This window comes from Alosa pseudoharengus, unplaced genomic scaffold, assembly GCF_046254945.1.
Source record: "Alosa pseudoharengus isolate Yale_2024_CS ecotype anadromous, Long Island Sound unplaced genomic scaffold, YU_APseudo_1.1 YU_APseudo_1.1_scf_6, whole genome shotgun sequence".
Taxonomy (NCBI): Eukaryota; Metazoa; Chordata; class Actinopteri; order Clupeiformes; family Clupeidae; genus Alosa; species Alosa pseudoharengus.
This window is the reverse complement of record NW_027468848.1, coordinates 23,362,909-23,379,579: the sequence shown is the minus strand read 5'-3', so window position 1 is coordinate 23,379,579 and position 16,671 is coordinate 23,362,909. Positions and strand designations below refer to the sequence as shown.

Sequence of the window (16,671 nt, the reverse complement as noted above, 5' to 3'; positions counted from 1 at the left end):
ATCAGCGTGCCCAGGGTTATACATAGCTGATTGACAGCCAGTCGCTACAATACTATACATTCACTGCACTCAGGCGATCTCCATTTCACTAATTATGAAACTATTAGCACTACCTATTGGCTGGACCGCTGTTGATTTAGGTCAGTCACTGCAATCTCTTATTTTGCATTTTATATTTTTAGTTCATTAACATTACTTTGTAGAAATTTGCATTCACTTTGACGTTAAAGAGGGAATTCTTCTAAATTATTGTAAAAAAGGGCATTTACAGCATGATCTAAACTGTCTTCATCGACTCCATGCCGTGCACTTTTATCAGGTAGATCTTAAAGGGCGGGCAAGCTCCCTGCTCTGATTGGCTACTCCCCAACCTTACCTTACCTGTCTTTCTCCTGAGAGTTCTGATGACAAAACAGAAACAAAACTCAACTCACTCTGCTGCTGCTTCTCAGAGTGTGCTTGTTGTTGGTGAGAGATTGAAAATGGCGGCGGCGATTTCTCAGGACGAAGAGTCTTTCATTTGTCCAGTCTGTCTGGATCTCCTGAAGGATCCAGTAGCTATTCCCTGTGGACATAATTACTGTATGAGGTGCATTCATGACTGCTGGGATCGGGAGGATCAGAAAAGAGTCTACAGCTGCCCCCTGTGCAAACACACCTTCACTCCCAGACCTGTTCTCTACAAAAATCCTCTGATTGCTGAAATGGTGGAGAAATTTAGGAAGACCAGAATTCAAGCTAATCCTCCTTTTCACTGTTATGCTGGACCTGGAGATGTGGAGTGTGATGTATGCACTGGGAGAAAACTCAAAGCTGTAAAGTCCTGCCTGGAGTGTGTGCATTCGTACTGTGAAACTCACTATAAAGCTCACAATGAACTTAATCCTGGAAGAAACCACAAAGTGGTTGATGCCACAGGTCAGCTACAGGAGAGGATCTGTGCCCAACATGAGAAGCCTTTGGAGATATTTTGTCGTACGGATCAAAGCTGTGTCTGTTTTCTCTGTCTGCTGAATGAACACAAAGGCCATGACACTGTGTCCACCTCTGCGGGGAGAAAGGAGAAACAGGTAGGGACAGTTTACACTGGATATTTTTTGTGTCACGGTTTAACAATAGTACATTGTAAACACCAATCCAGTGTTGGGTTGAATGATGTCAGAATGTAAGTGGTGTGTGTGTGTGTGTGTGGGGGGGGGGGGGGGTCCTCTACTGTTGTGAACTTGTAAAACCAGATGGTTAACTTAACCTGTTGAGTGAATTATTTTCCTGGTTCCTTGTAGAATTCTACACAAACTTAAGGCTGCCGCCACCCTTGTTGTGAGCTGAAAACACAAATTGACACAATACATAAATCTGTTAATCAAACAGATAATCTATCATTAACAATATACAAAACAATATATAGGTGGTGGGTTATTCACACAGATGTAATACTTACAAAAAATAAAACAGTTTGTGAGGAGCCCATATGGATGATTGACAAAATATCTTTTGTGTTTTTCTCACTAACACAATGTAATGAAATAGCCCTCTTACAAATGGTCTGTTCAACAACATGAGCAGAGTGAAACAGTATGTTAATTCAGGAATATTTGCATTGTGATTTGGATCTAATGGTTTTCTTCAATATACCTGTAGACGCAGTTGGGGCAGATCCAGAGGAGCTTCCAGCAGAGGGTACAGAAGAGAGAGATGGAGCTGCAGGAACTGAGGAAGGCTGAGGGGACTCTCAAGGTGAGTTAGCCTACTGACAGACACACAGAACACAACAGCTGGCTGATGGAGGTTTGAGATATGTGCTGTGACGTTTATCACAATGATGCACTACAACTAGGTCATGGCTGTCAAGACATCACGCCAGCCAGGAAATATTGCATATCTGACATAACATTAAAATATAATACAGATACATATTTCCATATCCTTCCACTTCGGACACAGCCAGAATGTCAGTCTCGCAGGATTTGTCACATGATCTAAAAGAGTGTCATAGTGAGCGAGACTGTGCCTCTCTTTCCCTCCTCTTTGGGTGTTTCCAACAGAGATCTGCACAAACAGCAGTGGAGGACAGTGAGAGGATCTTCACTGAGATGATCCACTCCCTTGAGAGAAGGCGCTCTGAGGTGAAAGAGCTGATCAGAGCTCAGGAGAAGGCTGAGGTGAGTCGGACTGAAGGACTCCTGAAGCAACTGGAGCAGGAGATTTCTGAGCTGAAGAGGAGAGATGCTGAGCTGGAGCAGCTTTCACACACAGACGATCACATCCATTTCCTCAAGGTATAATGTCATTAATTCATTTAAAAAAATACTGAGTTGCAATTTACAGATCATCTACTGAGTTGCATTTCCTGAAATCTCAATAAAGCTACTATCATACCTGAGGGAGCATTCAATCATTCTGCAATTTAATGATTGTCTGTTTCATGAAAGATATTTTGTGTGTTTCTCTCTGCAGAATGTTGTGTCAGCCACCAGTGCTCCTTGCAGTACAGTAACAACCAGCAAGACATTCAGCCAAAGTTTCTCATTTGAGGCTGTGAAGGAATCTGTCTCTGCAGTGAAGGCGCAGCTGGAAGAGAAACTAGATGACATCATCATGCAAGAAATAGTCAAGATATCTGCAGCAGGTTGGACAAAACGCCACATCATCTAATCAAACACACACACACACTTTAAACATTTAAATATGCTAAAATGATATGGTCACTAGGCCATAAGTAGGCCAGTCTCATCTACACATCCTTGGTCTTCTCTGTTTGGTTCCCAGATACTGATCCAGAACTCCCAGTCAGAAGAACAAACAGGAATGTGATGTGGGCACCCAGCAGTAAGTTATCACTGAGCGATTCTGACAGCCTTTAAGGTTTTACATCAGAGATGCTCTGTATAAATAATATAATTGGTGATTATTTGTACCGGCTATTATTCCTGAGCCAGTGACCAGAGATATCTTACGGTGACATATATACATGCAACCACACACGCACACACACACACACACACATACACGCACAGTTGACTGTTCCTAGTTATAACAGCAATCGCTCACACTCATATCTCCTTATCTTTTCCTCTCTACTACTCACTACTTCTTACACACTCCCCTCTCCTCTCCCCTTATCTGTTCACATGATGTGCTAGTGGAAATGGGAGGTCGCAGCATGTTGGCCAAGACCCACTCTGTGGTGGGCCAGCAGACCGAGTTGCGGCTGCAACGCAGCTGCTCACTGCCCAACACCGCCAGCAGGGTCATCACCAAAGCCGTCCCCATGCATCGCACTGTGGACAGACAGATGCTATCCACTGACGTCCTGGAATCCCCAGTGGAGTATGGGGGGCGGGTGGAGGGCACCCACCTAGGGCCGAAGCTATTAGAGGTGGTGCTGCAGAGTGGGCCATGTGGGTTCGGCTTTTGCATCGCCGACAGCCCGCTGGGTCAGAGGGTCAGTAAGCTCTTGGACGAGCAGAGCTGTTGTGGCCTGCTCAAGGACGACATCATCAAGGAGATCAACAACTGCGACGTGCAGATGCTCAGCCACACGCAGGTGGTGGGCCTGCTCAAGAAGGTGCCCATAGGGGGCACCGTCACACTCTTGGTGATCCGAGGAGGTGAGCTAATGAGATAGAGAAATGCCTGAATATCTGCAAGTTTTGTTTGCCATCCACCTGAATGAAGTGCTCGGTGAAAAGTTTCTGGGTGTCTGGAAGACTGCTGTGTTGAAGCCATCTTTTTTGACTTTGCGCTTTGACATTTGATTTGATTAAGAATAAGATATGGGGAAATCCTAGCCAGTCCTATCCAAATCTTATAAACGTGTGTGTGTGTGTGTGAGTGTGTGTGTATTTGAGTGTTCATGTGTGTACACCAACCTCCTTGGTGTGGTTAATATAAATGAGCTAATTTAGTTGTCACAAAACAGTGTCAGAATTTTCTTTTCTCTGAACATCTGTTTAACTGGCAAGACATTCCAGCATATGTTTGCATCAGATTTAAGCCCAAGTACAGCACATTCTCAGCAGCTATATATATTAACTTGTGTTGAGTGACGTCTTCCTCTTTTCCAGCCTCGGCTGTGAACATTGTGAATCTGGATGTGTTCATCACACTGCATGATGAGTCAGGCTTTGGCCTAAAAATCTGTGGAGGACAGAGACCCGGGCAGGCCGTGAGTATTATGACGTGAACCTTCTGAGCAGGCAGCCCACCTTTTAAATATGGCCCATATCACTATATAGCTCTAATAGTCTTTGTTGGAAAATGCTGCCAGCATAAGCTCTGTTTAAGATTGACTACCATTCAACTGTAACCTGGAGACCAGATGATTCTGAGAGCACATTTTGAATTCAGATCTTTGAATTCAATCTCAGAAACTAATCACAACCACATATCCAGCATGGAGCGAGCTTTACACGATGACAGATAGAAGAGGGTGGTTGGCACCGCACACAGCCAATGGCTGCACTGATGGCATCAGTTTTACTTTCTTGCTATACTCCTGGAGGGATTTAAAGGGACACCAGGCAACGTTTTCGTATATGGTTAAATGACTCGTTACAGGGCGAATGAGGACTCTCTCGCCCGCCCCTACTGCCTGTAGGAAGAATATCCCGCTTGCAAGTTCAGTGTATCCTACCCGCCGACCGAAGCAGGCAGGCTAATGAAACGCTAGAGATTGTTGCAAACGTGTGTATAATGGCAGAGCCGGCGAAGAAGCAGCGAAAACCCTTGACAGAAGACGCAAAGAAAAGGAAAAGAGCTTCAGACTGAGCGAGGGGGAGTTTCTTAGAGAAAAAGCATCAGGCTTGCCTGGTGTCCCTTTAAGATTTTCATTTCACTACTGGTTATGCTTGGAAATCAAAAGAGAACTGACTGTGTCCAGACCAGTTCTCAATTGAGAGTTGGATTGGTGTCAGCCATGTTAATTCATTTGCAAAATTAATTTGCATATTTGAGAGCAATTTTCTGTCACATATTTTTTAACAACAACAAACAATGCATGGGTACATTAGAGGGAGAGCAAAACACTCCTGTAATATAGGTGTGTGTGTGTGTGTGTGTGTATGTATATAATACTTGAGCGTGTGTTTTTGTTCAGGTGTACATTGCGATGATCATGCCGTTGGGAGCAGCAGAGCGCGATGGCCGGCTTCAGGCGGGGGACGAGCTCATCTGCATCGATGGCACATCCATTACTGGCTACTCACACAAGGAGGTGGTAGACCTCATGACCAATGCGGTCCACCTTGGTCACGTCAAGCTTACTATACGCCGGTGAGCTGGGGAGGTGATTGTCTGTGTATGTGGGTGTGTGTGTGGGTGTGTATGCAGCTGTAGGTTAAACCACAGATGCCAATGATACAGTAATAGGACTTAAGAAGCCACATAACTTAAAATCTTGTTTATCTCTGAAATGCAGCCAAGCTATAGTGACAGAGCAGGAGGGTTAGAAGTCTGTACCGATTTAGAAATGAGCATGCTGTGATCTTGTTATACAATTCATACGTTATTATGTTTACTAGTTTACTCGTTGTAATGCAGTGTTTTATGTCTCAGTAAAATCTAGGCTTTCTTTCTGAACCAGTGAGCAGATAGGAGTTCTCACAGTGTAAGTTGCTCATAGACACACACTCCTCAGACAAACATATTCTCTCTCACACTCTGTCTCTCCCTCTCTATCTCTCTCTCACACACACACACACACACCTTACAAAAGTAAACGTTCTAAGCTTGTCCTATCTTCTCCTTAGACTCGCTTCACACTGGATCCAAACACAGCGGTGTGAACCTGAGAACAGGAGGGAGGAAGGTAGAGCCAAAGTCAAGTCGTATACAGATAATATCCTGATCAGTGACAGTGATTAACGTGTTACTCTATTCTGACCACTTTTTTCGGTAACAAGTAATCTAGTGCGCTACTATTTCTAAACGAGTAATCAGATTAAAGTTACCTATCAAAGTCACTGTGCGTTACTATTTTTGTCATCAAGAACCACAACTTACAACTTACCACAACTTTTGCTAACAGCTGTTTGGGGGCTGAATAGTGCCCATTTATGTTAGCAGCTAGTTACTTTTATCTATTGGTTTTATGATTGGCTAGTGTACATCATTTACTCTGATCAAAATTATACCACCATTAACGCTACCATTTACTCAGCAGCACTCTGATTGATCAGTTTAAAAGCTGAGGCTTTATGAGCTTCTCACATGCTTGTATCAGTTTTACCATGTTTACGATTACGGTAGCGTTTCTGCTTTAACAAATGACACTTTCATGTCCTGAATAATATAGCACACCATTTAATACCTTTCTCCTTCTTCCTCTTGAGATCAGGGATTGTGCAGGAAGTCAGGTTTGTTTGTGTTTATGTTTATATTTAAATTTATTAGCAGACGCTTTTGTGCAAAAAAACATACATTATATTTCAACCATGGACCAAAGAAACACGCCAGAGAGGTAGCTTGTCCTTACCTTCAGTATTCCCAGAGAAATTCCACGCAAGGTTTCGTTTTTTATTAGGGGGACAGGCTGCCCCTACTTTGTTTGTTTCCAGTTTTCAGAGCCTGGGTTGCCTTTTTTAAAAAACTTTTTACAGTGTACTTATGGAATGGGCAGCTAGTAGAGATGTCCGATAATATCGGCCAACCGATATTAGCATAAAAATGTAATATCTGTTAATATCGTTATCGGATTTTTTTGCCTTAAAACCGATAACATAATGCTTGCGTTACACACAAATAGTGCCTAGATACAGTCAGTTAAGACGTTCAGAAAGGTTACCGCCCCCCACAAGGGGGAAAGCATGCTAACCTCACACAATGGAAGTCAATGGGCGAACTAGCTAACAGTTAGACTTTATACATTCATTTTACATTCAGGTAGAGTTCTGCTTGTTTCTGAACACAATAATTTGAAGGAATTGTGTTTACTTAACTGCCCAGTGTATGCTAACAACTTAATTCACCCTCGATTGCCCAATGTTGACGACAAATTTCTCTGGAAGCTATATTCAATGGTAGCATCATGCTAACTGGCTAACTTTATATCGTCAGTGTAACATAACCAACTGGTACACATTACTTGTTAAAACTATTCCCACGGCCATTGTAGGGAATGTGCATTCATGTGAGAATAAATTCAGATGGAACTTACGAGTATGTAATATTAAGGCAAAAGGGTTAGCTTGCTAAACCGAGCTACACAGTCCGGCCATTGAAAGCAGTTCTACAATGAGTACACTCGAGACAGTTCTGGCCGTTTAACTGGAATTAGCAAAATGAGGGAACTTAATGTTACCCTTAACCTCCTTGACACACAGATAACTCTCAGTTGAAACGTGTTTGTGCCGTTTAGTGATGTTTGCTAAAAGATTTAATATTTTTATAGGTGCTTTCTGTACTCAAGCCGGTGCACCTCCATTAGATTACATGCAATCGAAACGAATGTTTTCCCCCTCGGGGGCTTTTCAGCCACGGTAACCACGGCAACTGGGGGCGGTAACCACCATAGATATACACTAGATGTCGCCTTCTGCTTCTCAGAATGCGTCAACACCGCCGCCATCATGGTAACTTACAGGGATCTGAAGCGCTAAACTAGTTCTCCTGTATTGTCAGCGTTACCTATTTAGCGACGTTTGGCCATCCCCAGCGATAGAAAACCTTTTTAGCGATTAGCGACAAATTTGGGAACTTCTCACAATGATGGCAGATCGGCTTCTTTGTTGTTGAAACGTAAGAAAATCACCTTTCTCATGGCTTTGTCATTTATGAATTCAGCTACATCTCGTTTGCCCATGGCACTGACCCATGCATATAAAAGTAACGACTGGCGTAGACTATGTAGTAGCAGAGGTAAATGTTCTACAGAAACTTCTGGTGAGATTACAACTTACATGAGTAAACGAGACGAGGGGTATGTGGCCTCAACCAGAGCCTGTCTACGAAGAGCCTGTTTACCTTCATTGTATCGAACCTGGTTGCAGTTTACTCATTGTTCCTCTAGGGGCCGCCGCTAGCTAGTGCAGAATGAATGGGAGTCTATGGGGCTAGACGGGTAAAATGTATCTTTATTATCGTCTTAAGCTTAGTTTTCTCTAGACTCAACCATAAATACATGCCTGTCAGTTGGAACAACCCAAAAAACTAGATGATTGCTTGAGATTTTGACGATTTATGGTGATTTTATTTTCGCTAGATCTTTGCCCAGATTGAAACTAATGCATTATAGAGGAGTGGATCACTGAAGCAAAATGGCGTCTCGATTGACGCATTCGTTCCAATGAACAGCAGTAGTCAAGGCGACATCTAGTGTATATATCTATGCAAACAAGCGTGGATGGCTGCAGTAACAAACTTGCTCGTGGCCGTAGTAGCCCCAGAGAATGTTGGCCGTGACGCCCCTTTGAAAATCAGAGGTTTACAGGCCACGGTGGCCTTGGTGCCCCCTTCTTTAAATATTCTGCTTTGCGTCCTACTAATAGCGATATATATTTAGCCTATGGCCAAATTACGCAGTGGAGAAAGTGACAGCGCAAGAAAGAAAGTGCGTCCAAATTAACCCATCCTACTCATCACACAGACATCACAAGTATCACACGAAAGAGCTTTTTCTCAGCTTTTAATCGATGTTAGCCGCTAATTGCTGTGGTGAACGGTTCGCGAGAAAAGTAAATAATATAATTCAATTTAATCATAAATTCTACCGAAGGTTTTGCGTCCATCTCCCTACCCATTCATCTCGGTGGAATACTTCAGAACCCTTCGTTTAACACATGACAAACCATATATCAGAATAAACAGCAGACCTTACCGAACAGAAAGGTGTAAAGCAGTCTCCTGTACAGTTAGCCGTTCCAGACTAATCCCGTTTTGAATTTGCAGTAAATTTCAACATACATGGATGTCTCCAAATTTGGGATTTAAGTTTTACACTGTGTTTAAATTGTTCCACATTATTTCATAACGGGCCAAATACAAAACAAATATTACAAATGTCGCCTAGATATCGGTAAATCAGAGGACAGCTGACTATAAGAGTTGGTGAAACTAGCCTTCATGATCACAAAATGCTAAGCATGCATCTAGGCTATTTGAGTTTCTTAAAGCTGAGCTGTGCTTAAATTGTTCAATACATGATTTCATAACAGGCCAAATATAAAATAAATGTTAAATATAGCCTAGATATCTGTATATGAGGAAGGACGGGTTTAGAGTCTGTCTTGTCTGTAAAAACAGACACCCGTGACTCATATTTGTGCATTCATTCAATTAAGGTGATTGAGTTTTAGTTAAAGAAACAGTTCATGAAGCATCCTACAAATGCAGGCTCATTTAACACAGAAAAAGGGTAGCCTGTCATACACTATGCCTGTTATTTTAGTTGGCTTTACATTCTGCTATGTTGCACATAGTTGTTCAGGTACAATGTTTTATCATTTGTGAAGAAGTCAAATTTGCCCTATTTGTTGTGGGCATTGTCAAGATTCTCAGGGAGAGTGTAATCCAAACTGTTGTTTGAGACAATTAAAAAATAATAATAAACATGGCACTTTTTCCCTAAATTAAGTTGAAGTATTTTTCTTATTTTGCACAGACAATGTTAACATTTGGAAAGCCTTGTTGCATTCAAGAATGCATCCAGTGGGGCATCACAATAACATTAAGCATGTTGTGTTAATTCCATAACAGGAGATATGTGATGTTACCTAAATTAGTTTTGAGGAAAAATAACCCACATATCGACATCGGTATCGGCTGATATCGGAATCGAAATTTGAGAGTTGGACAATATCGGCATATCGGATATCGGCAAAAAAGCCAATATCGGACATCCCTAGCAGCTAGTCATGAGATGATTGCTGAATGTGACAAAAAAAATTATGGGCTTGAAATTGCATAAAATCCCTGACTCTACCTTTAAGTATTTGATTGCAATTGTGTGATGTGGTGCAGTTTGTAGTATTTATGTTTATGTACAGTGCAGTTTTCTTGGACAAAATTAATATAGTCTGTGTATTCATGTGTATTCATATGTGACCCTGCAAGGCGAAACCAAGTGTCCCTGAAGAAGGCTGCTTGTGCCGCTAAGCGTGGGTTGCATCTCTCTATGTTTTTAAACGTTCTATGATGAATTAGCCAGTTAAATAAAGGCCTTTTATATTTTTGAAGAAGAGTGCCTTGGACCCCCTTTTTTTCTATTTACTACTGGATTCCCGAACCCAAAGAGCACCTTCAAATTTCTGATTGGAACTTCCTGAGCACCCTGGACTTTTTTGTCTTTTCAAAATAAAAATGATAGTTGGGATTGTCAGCATGAAATGTCTTCCATCGTCTTCCTTCTATTTTTTTTCTTAGCCAAAACAAGCATTTTACATTGATTTGATATGGTCAAATAATTGAGGCTATGTTCATGGGTATACATTGTACATTGTGATGTTATGAATACCCTGTGTCACTGGACTCAAGAACCAATTTCTACCATTGTAATGAAGTTGTTCTTTATGCACATCTAGCTTACATACTGGTGGAAAACCTCCCTACTGCTTTACCTGAAAATACTCTCTTTCTTGTTACATTGCATCTACGAAGTTATGTGCTTCAGGTGATTTACAAAAACGTAAGCTATTTGTTACTTCATAAAATTGTGTTTTGAAATAATATTTACATAAAACAGTTTGGATATTAATAATGCATGATTTGTTTTAATATTGATATTGAAGGCATTCATATGTATTGTTTTACTTTTGTTATGTCTATGTGCCACTCCTGTTTGAGTCTGTGCCCCAGCCTGGCCACCCCATCAACATTTTTCTAGAATCGCCACTGGTTGACACTGAAAAGTGCTGTAATGAGAGACTGACAGGGGTGAATTCAGATCCTTTACTTAAGTAAGAATACAGATACAGCAATGCAAAAATACTGTATTACAAGTACACATCCTGTATGAAAAGTACAGTAAAACATGGGAATGTATTTAAGTAAAAGTGTGATCCCTCTGTGTATCAAATGACATCATTGGATCACCAGTATTGAAAGATCAGCATGTAAGCAACATTTTACAGTTGTAGAGGTTAAAAAAAAAAAAAGTTTTATAAAAAATAAAAACGTTTTATATGCAGGGACAACAAAAAAATCTGAGGGGTCATGAAATGATATGGAAGAAGGCATTTAAAAAACAAAGCTCTGCTGCTGGATCCCCTGAAATAAAATCATATGTGAAGTTTAGAGGGACACATCCCAGTTCGGTGGAGGCTTTTACCAACTCCTGGACATTAAATGTGTACATTACATGTGTTTCTGAGACATCAGAAGCCCAAATGGTTGGAAACCTCTGGCTTGTACTTTACAAATGTGTTTTATTTTAGTAACTAATGCTGTAAAATAAGAGTAAATAGTACCATATGTTCCTGTGGAATGTGGTGGATTGGTATAATAAATCCAAATGGAAATAAATAAAAAATTAAATGGAAATAATCCACTAAAGCACATGTACCCGTCAATCCCAAATTCTCTTTTCACTATTAGTTGTTTTCACTGCCGATGAGATAATGTGATGTCACATTAATCCACAATTGCCTGTGCTAAATTTTGGAACGTGTTGCAGGCATCAATTTCAAAATGAACATATATCTTCAAAAACAAGAAAACTGATTAGGTAAAACATGAAATGCCTTGGCTATATATCATTTTGTAATCAGGGTAATCGAACAAATTACACCTCTGTTTTTATTTGCATTTTGGTCATTCTAAATAAATTCTGAGTTTGTCTTCAGTTCTTTCCTACACTTGATCAAGATGCAACATCATTTCCAGTAGTGAAATTCTTTAGACTCAGAACCAGCTCAACTTAGTTAGGTAATATAAATAGGAACATTAAAGTAGCATTTAAATAGTCAAGTCAAGTCTGAAGTGCAAAGAAGTATAAAGTATATAAGATACAAAGGACATGGGGGCGCTGTAGCGCAACAGGCTACAGCGCCCGTACCATGTACGGGTCCAAGTGCCCACGGGGACCCAGGTTCGAATCCAACCTGCGGTCATGTCCCGATCCCACTCCATCTCTTTCTCTCCCACTCACTTCCTGTCAATCTTCACTGTCCTGTCAGAATAAAGGCAAAAAGCCCAAAAATATACTTAAAGCAACACCAAAAAACTTTTCCTCTGTCGCACGCACGCTTTGTTTATCCAACGGCTTTGTAAATAACGATGTACACAAGGTAGAATTTGTTGCATGATTTTATGAAAGTAGGCTATGATGTAGGTATTGCGACATCATGCAAGTCAAATTTGTAGTTTCTTATGTCTCATTCCATCGAACTACAAATCTGCTACCCGATCTGGCAAACTTACATAGTGCGGTTATAGCCGATAGAGGGCCGCGAAGCGAATGCAGAAGTGCCGTTCACCCTGTTACGAGTTGATGAACCACGGAAACAATTTTGGAAACATTTTTTTAAGGTGCAAAAAACTCTTTGGTGTTGCTTTAAAAAAAAAAAAAAAAAAGATACAAAGGACATGTAAACTAAAGTGGCTTGGAGATTTAGCAGATGATACCTTCTATTTCCAGATCACCAACACATTGCAGGACATTTTCCAACATGTGGTCCTACCTGAGTGTCATAACAGTTTACTGATTATCTAATAGCAAAGCAAACTTAACTAGACAAACTATATAAGAGAGGTTGGGTGAATAGTCTTAGTTATTTTTGAGTCACAATAGCTTCACAGATGAGGTGCTATTTAGCGTTTGTATAAATCATACAAAAAAAAACTAGAAATAGCATCAGAATGGGAAGAAACAACTGTTTTGGCATAAACAAAAACCCTTTGTGCCATGTTGCCCAGATATCCACTGAAGTTAGCATGTAGCCGCTGTATTGCATACAATACGGGTTAACAAAAGATTTACATGTGGCTGCTTTCAAGACAACTAAAAGCCTATGGAACTCGACATAGCGCCTTTATCGCCAAAACCAAAACCCAGAATAGACAGGGAGGATGTGCTCTGGAAGAAGTGTCTATACTGTATATCTCTGTCACAACAACTTAACCGATGACCTAAAGCCAACCAAAAACCCAGGGTAGAGTGTGTGAGTGAATGTAGTCTGAACTCTGTGCAGGAGGGTCATTGTATCAGAGATGCTGTAGAAGGCCAGAGTGCCTGCCCTGTGATCCACGTACACTCCTATCTTTTTCGAACTGCAGACTAGAGGGAGTTTAATCTCTTCATCGTTGTGTCTGAAAGAGGAGTTGGAGCTGACAAGCATCAGACTCCAGGATTGGTCATTACCTCCAAACACACACTCACACCCTCCTTTCCTGCTGATACTTTTATAAGAGACTGCTATATCAACCGCATTTTCCCCACTCCACTCAACCTCCCAGTAGCAGCGTCCAGACACTCCCTCTCTACACAGTACCTGAGGCCAATCAAATCTCTCTGGATGATCTGGATATGGCTGGACCTTAGCTCTCCATTCCACGCTCCTGTTCCCCTCAGACAGATGGAGTTCTCTGTGTGCTGTGTTTGGATCCAGTGTGAAGGGAGTGAAATCTGTTGGGGGAGAAGCCAGTACAATGATACGTATTTATTTGTCTTTTGTGCGTGTGTGTGTTTGTGATGTGTGTGTGTTTGAGGGGAGTCCTTTCCAAATGTGACTAACAAGTATGAGTCTGTGTGCATGCAAATGCATTGAGTACATGTATGCAAGTGCTTCTTTGCATCTGACTGTATGTATGTATGTGTATGTGTGTGTGTGTGTGTGTGTGTGCGTGCGTGCATGTGTTTTAACTTGCATGGCTTGCAAGTCCAACTTACACAGTAAGAACTCCTCTCTGGTCACTGGTTCAGGCAAGACAGCCTGGACATCAGACACTGAGCAGAAAACATTATAACCAATTACAATCAGTGAGCGGTTAGCACCAAACCGTATCTCAATTAAAATTGAGATTGGGTCTGGACAAGGTTCATTCACCTCCCATTTCCAAGCCAAAATGCCTCTGGTTACAATTGAATAGACCTAAAACAAATCAGAACAATGAAGGAGATGACATATGCAGAGCAACAGAAAAAAACCATCGCAAGAAACAAGCGTTTTTTTAAAAACTGCTTCGATGTCATGTTGTCAGGTTTTATCATGTTGTCAGGTTTTTGGAACATTGGAAATGGGAGGGAATGGCCTCTTTTCCAGACAGACCTGCAGAGCAAATTCAAATTTGCCAAAGGAAAATGTGGCATCTCTCTTCTGAAGACCATTGGCTTCATCTCTCCACAACAGACGGGCATGACTCCTTGTTACCCACACATGTTGTGTTTTTGTATTTTACTTTACTTCACTTACTTATTCATTTAGCTGACACTTTTATCCAAAGTGACTTACATAAATTATTACAAGGATCAGTCTCCTCAGGGCAACTCGGAGTTAGGTGTTTTGCTCAAAGGCACAACAGTTGCAGTTGGCAATTAAACCCACAACTTTTCTGGCTAGGGCATGCTATACCAGCTCCTAAGCCATTATGCTACCACCATCTCACATTTTCACAGATCCTAGAATTTACCATTTCCATGTTTTCACTGATACAAAATAAGACAGGAGATTAAACTCATGGCAGGAATATGACCAACCTGCAGATATCTTCATGACTTCCTGCTTGCAGAAGTCTTCCAGCTGTTCTTTTAGTGTGGAGACAGATTTCTCTGTAAGGCTCTGGTTAATAGTGATACAGGGTAAGTCTTTAGACCGACGCTGGTCACTAACAAACTAGAAAGTCTTTAGAGGGAAATACAAGAAATAGAGAGGGATGACTGGAGGCAAAATTAAGTTTCTTGATGTACATCTAAAGAATTACATTTCATCCTCAAGCCGGCTTGGTTTCAACTTGTGTGGGACATCTGAATTTATAGTGATGTCGCTTAATGGTACACTGTGCAAGATTTTCACCTTAATATAACCTTTACGAAACCAATTTGTTGGTAAATTAACTTGTAATAGACCAACTGTTCAACTAGCATAGCTATACAGCATAGACGTAGCAACAAATCTCACGAGAATTGTGAAACATTAACTTGTCAGTACCTAAACCTGATAAATACCTAAACCTGCATAGGTATTAGGTGTATGGCTATCATAAAGTTATATAATAATTTTGCATGTGTTTTGTGAGCAAGAAAATGGATAAAATAGCTGTGAGTAATTGTGCCTCATTGAAACAAACACAACACACAAAACATTGTCTAACCAACTAACTAGCCATGCATCAACAGTTACCTTGAGGAATTGGATGTTATCCTTTGCATGTAAAAGCTGCTCCATCTCAGAATCTCTCCTCTTCAGCTCAGCAATCTCCTGCTCCAGTTGCTTCAGGAGGCCTTCAGCCCGACTCACCTCAGCCTTCTCCTGAGCTCTGATCAACTCTTTCACCTCAGAGCGCCTTCTCTCAATGGAGTAGATCATTTCAATGAAGATCCTCTCACTGTCCACCACTGCTGTCTGAGCAGAGCTCTGTTAGGATACATACAATGTAGAATGGTTCATCTAAAGTGGAGGAGTTTCTAAGTTACTCTGCATTATAGACTCTTCTTTGACTGACTTTGAGCCACCAGCCTTCCACTACTGTTAGCTACTCACCTTGAGTGTCTCCACAGCTTTCCTCAATGCCTGCAGCTTCTTCTCTTTCATCTGGATTCTCTGCTGAATTTTACTGTGGTTCTCCCTGAAGCGTGTCTATATAATACATAGAATCAACACTGCTTTGTGATATCACAGATTTTTTTATTCATCTTTATTTAAAAAAAACAAAAACAAAAAACATTATTTAATTATAGTTTTTCAGACTTGAACAGCAATCACTCTAACCCATTCTCACAGTTGCCAACATAATTATTTAAAAAATGTGCTGTAATCCATATGGAACCCTGTCTAAACCGATAACATTGCTGAACATTAGTGATTTTGTTCTTTCATTAGGATGTGGTGAAATAAAATTGTCTTTGGGGAGCAAAAAGGAGAACAACAGGAAGGAAGCATTGATAACATTTTAGTAGGCCTACCACAAAGTTGACTTATGAACTTGTAGATAATAAACCTCAAGTCACAAAGATCTGAGATGTCTGGACAGATTTTAGGCTACAATGTCATGATTCATAGTGTCAACCACCACCCAGGTCAGTAGTTACAGCTAGATTGAGACAGCTCTGCCACAGACATATCCCCTCAAGCACCTAATAATAGTTTTAAATAGCGATTGAGAAGTGTTACCAAATGTACCAACCATAAAAGAGCCAATATTTTATTGACCAAACATCAAGTGCAGTTCAGGGAGACTGATTTGTATGCCAAATTATAGCCTAGGGCCTACGTTGTTTGCCTCACTCTGCATGTCTAGTTCAAGTTGTAGCCTAGCCAGAGCTCTACACAAGTGGAACCTGTAACCAGACCTTCCTACCTTTCTCTCTGCTGTAGATGGAATTGCATCATGGTCTCTGAGTTCGTCCACCATCGGAGATGTGAAAAAGTCCTGGTTACCTGACATCGCATCAATCATTCCTCATAGGACAGATTTTGCGAATGTTTTGTTGTAACAGGTAGCCTACTTACGCTAGTTTCACTTTCGTTTTCCGCCAGTTCGTGCGCAACTTCCTTCATGGACTAATAAAACCACATTTTC

The 16,671-nt window shown here is 41.0% G+C and overlaps 2 protein-coding genes across 5 annotated transcripts in view; one reads left to right on the top strand and one right to left on the bottom strand.

Moving 5' to 3' along the window:
• The first annotated feature begins 402 nt into the window (after positions 1-402).
• The window catches only part of LOC143105508 (tripartite motif-containing protein 16-like), a 175,893-nt gene continuing 159,624 nt past the window's right edge, over positions 403-16,671 (top strand). Inside the window, exons 1-10 of one of the 2 annotated variants that reach the window (XM_076269472.1) lie at positions 415-1,070; positions 1,642-1,737; positions 2,046-2,279; positions 2,458-2,629; positions 2,770-2,829; positions 3,144-3,611; positions 4,068-4,168; positions 5,099-5,274; positions 5,557-5,608; positions 5,751-5,963. In XM_076269472.1, the coding sequence (XP_076125587.1) occupies positions 483-1,070; positions 1,642-1,737; positions 2,046-2,279; positions 2,458-2,629; positions 2,770-2,829; positions 3,144-3,611; positions 4,068-4,168; positions 5,099-5,274; positions 5,557-5,566 (1,905 nt within the window). In that variant the 5' untranslated portion in view covers positions 415-482 and the 3' untranslated portion in view covers positions 5,567-5,608; positions 5,751-5,963. Of the gene's footprint in view, positions 1,071-1,641; positions 1,738-2,045; positions 2,280-2,457; positions 2,630-2,769; positions 2,830-3,143; positions 3,612-4,067; positions 4,169-5,098; positions 5,275-5,556; positions 5,609-5,750; positions 5,964-16,671 lie in introns of those variants that run through there. The other variant, XM_076269473.1, reaches the window with a different exon arrangement.
• LOC143105511 (tripartite motif-containing protein 16-like) lies at positions 10,871-16,635 on the bottom strand. 3 transcript variants are annotated; one of them, XM_076269477.1, is made up of 7 exons: positions 16,450-16,635; positions 15,633-15,728; positions 15,273-15,506; positions 14,630-14,711; positions 13,823-13,879; positions 13,425-13,558; positions 10,871-11,202 (listed from the first exon to the last, which is right to left on the bottom strand). In XM_076269477.1, exons 1-7 carry the CDS (start codon positions 16,546-16,548, stop codon positions 11,173-11,175), a joined length of 732 nt encoding a protein of 243 aa, XP_076125592.1. In that variant the 5' UTR covers positions 16,549-16,635; the 3' UTR covers positions 10,871-11,172. The 3 variants fall into 3 exon arrangements, with proteins under 3 accessions (XP_076125592.1, XP_076125593.1, XP_076125591.1); XM_076269478.1 differs by having other exon boundaries at positions 10,871-12,103; positions 16,450-16,634; XM_076269476.1 differs by having other exon boundaries at positions 10,871-13,558; positions 16,450-16,631.

Coding starts and splice junctions, on each gene's coding strand:
- LOC143105511 (XM_076269476.1), bottom strand. CDS start 16,548: ATGATTGATGCGATGTCAGGTAACCAGGACTTTTTCACATCTCCGATG. Junction 14,712..15,272: donor ATAACATCCAATTCCTCAAG/GTAACTGTTGAT, acceptor ACTATTAACCAG/AGCCTTACAGAGAAATCTGT. Junction 13,559..13,822: donor CAGAGAGGAGTTCTTACTGT/GTAAGTTGGACT, acceptor CTCCCCCAACAG/ATTTCACTCCCTTCACACTG.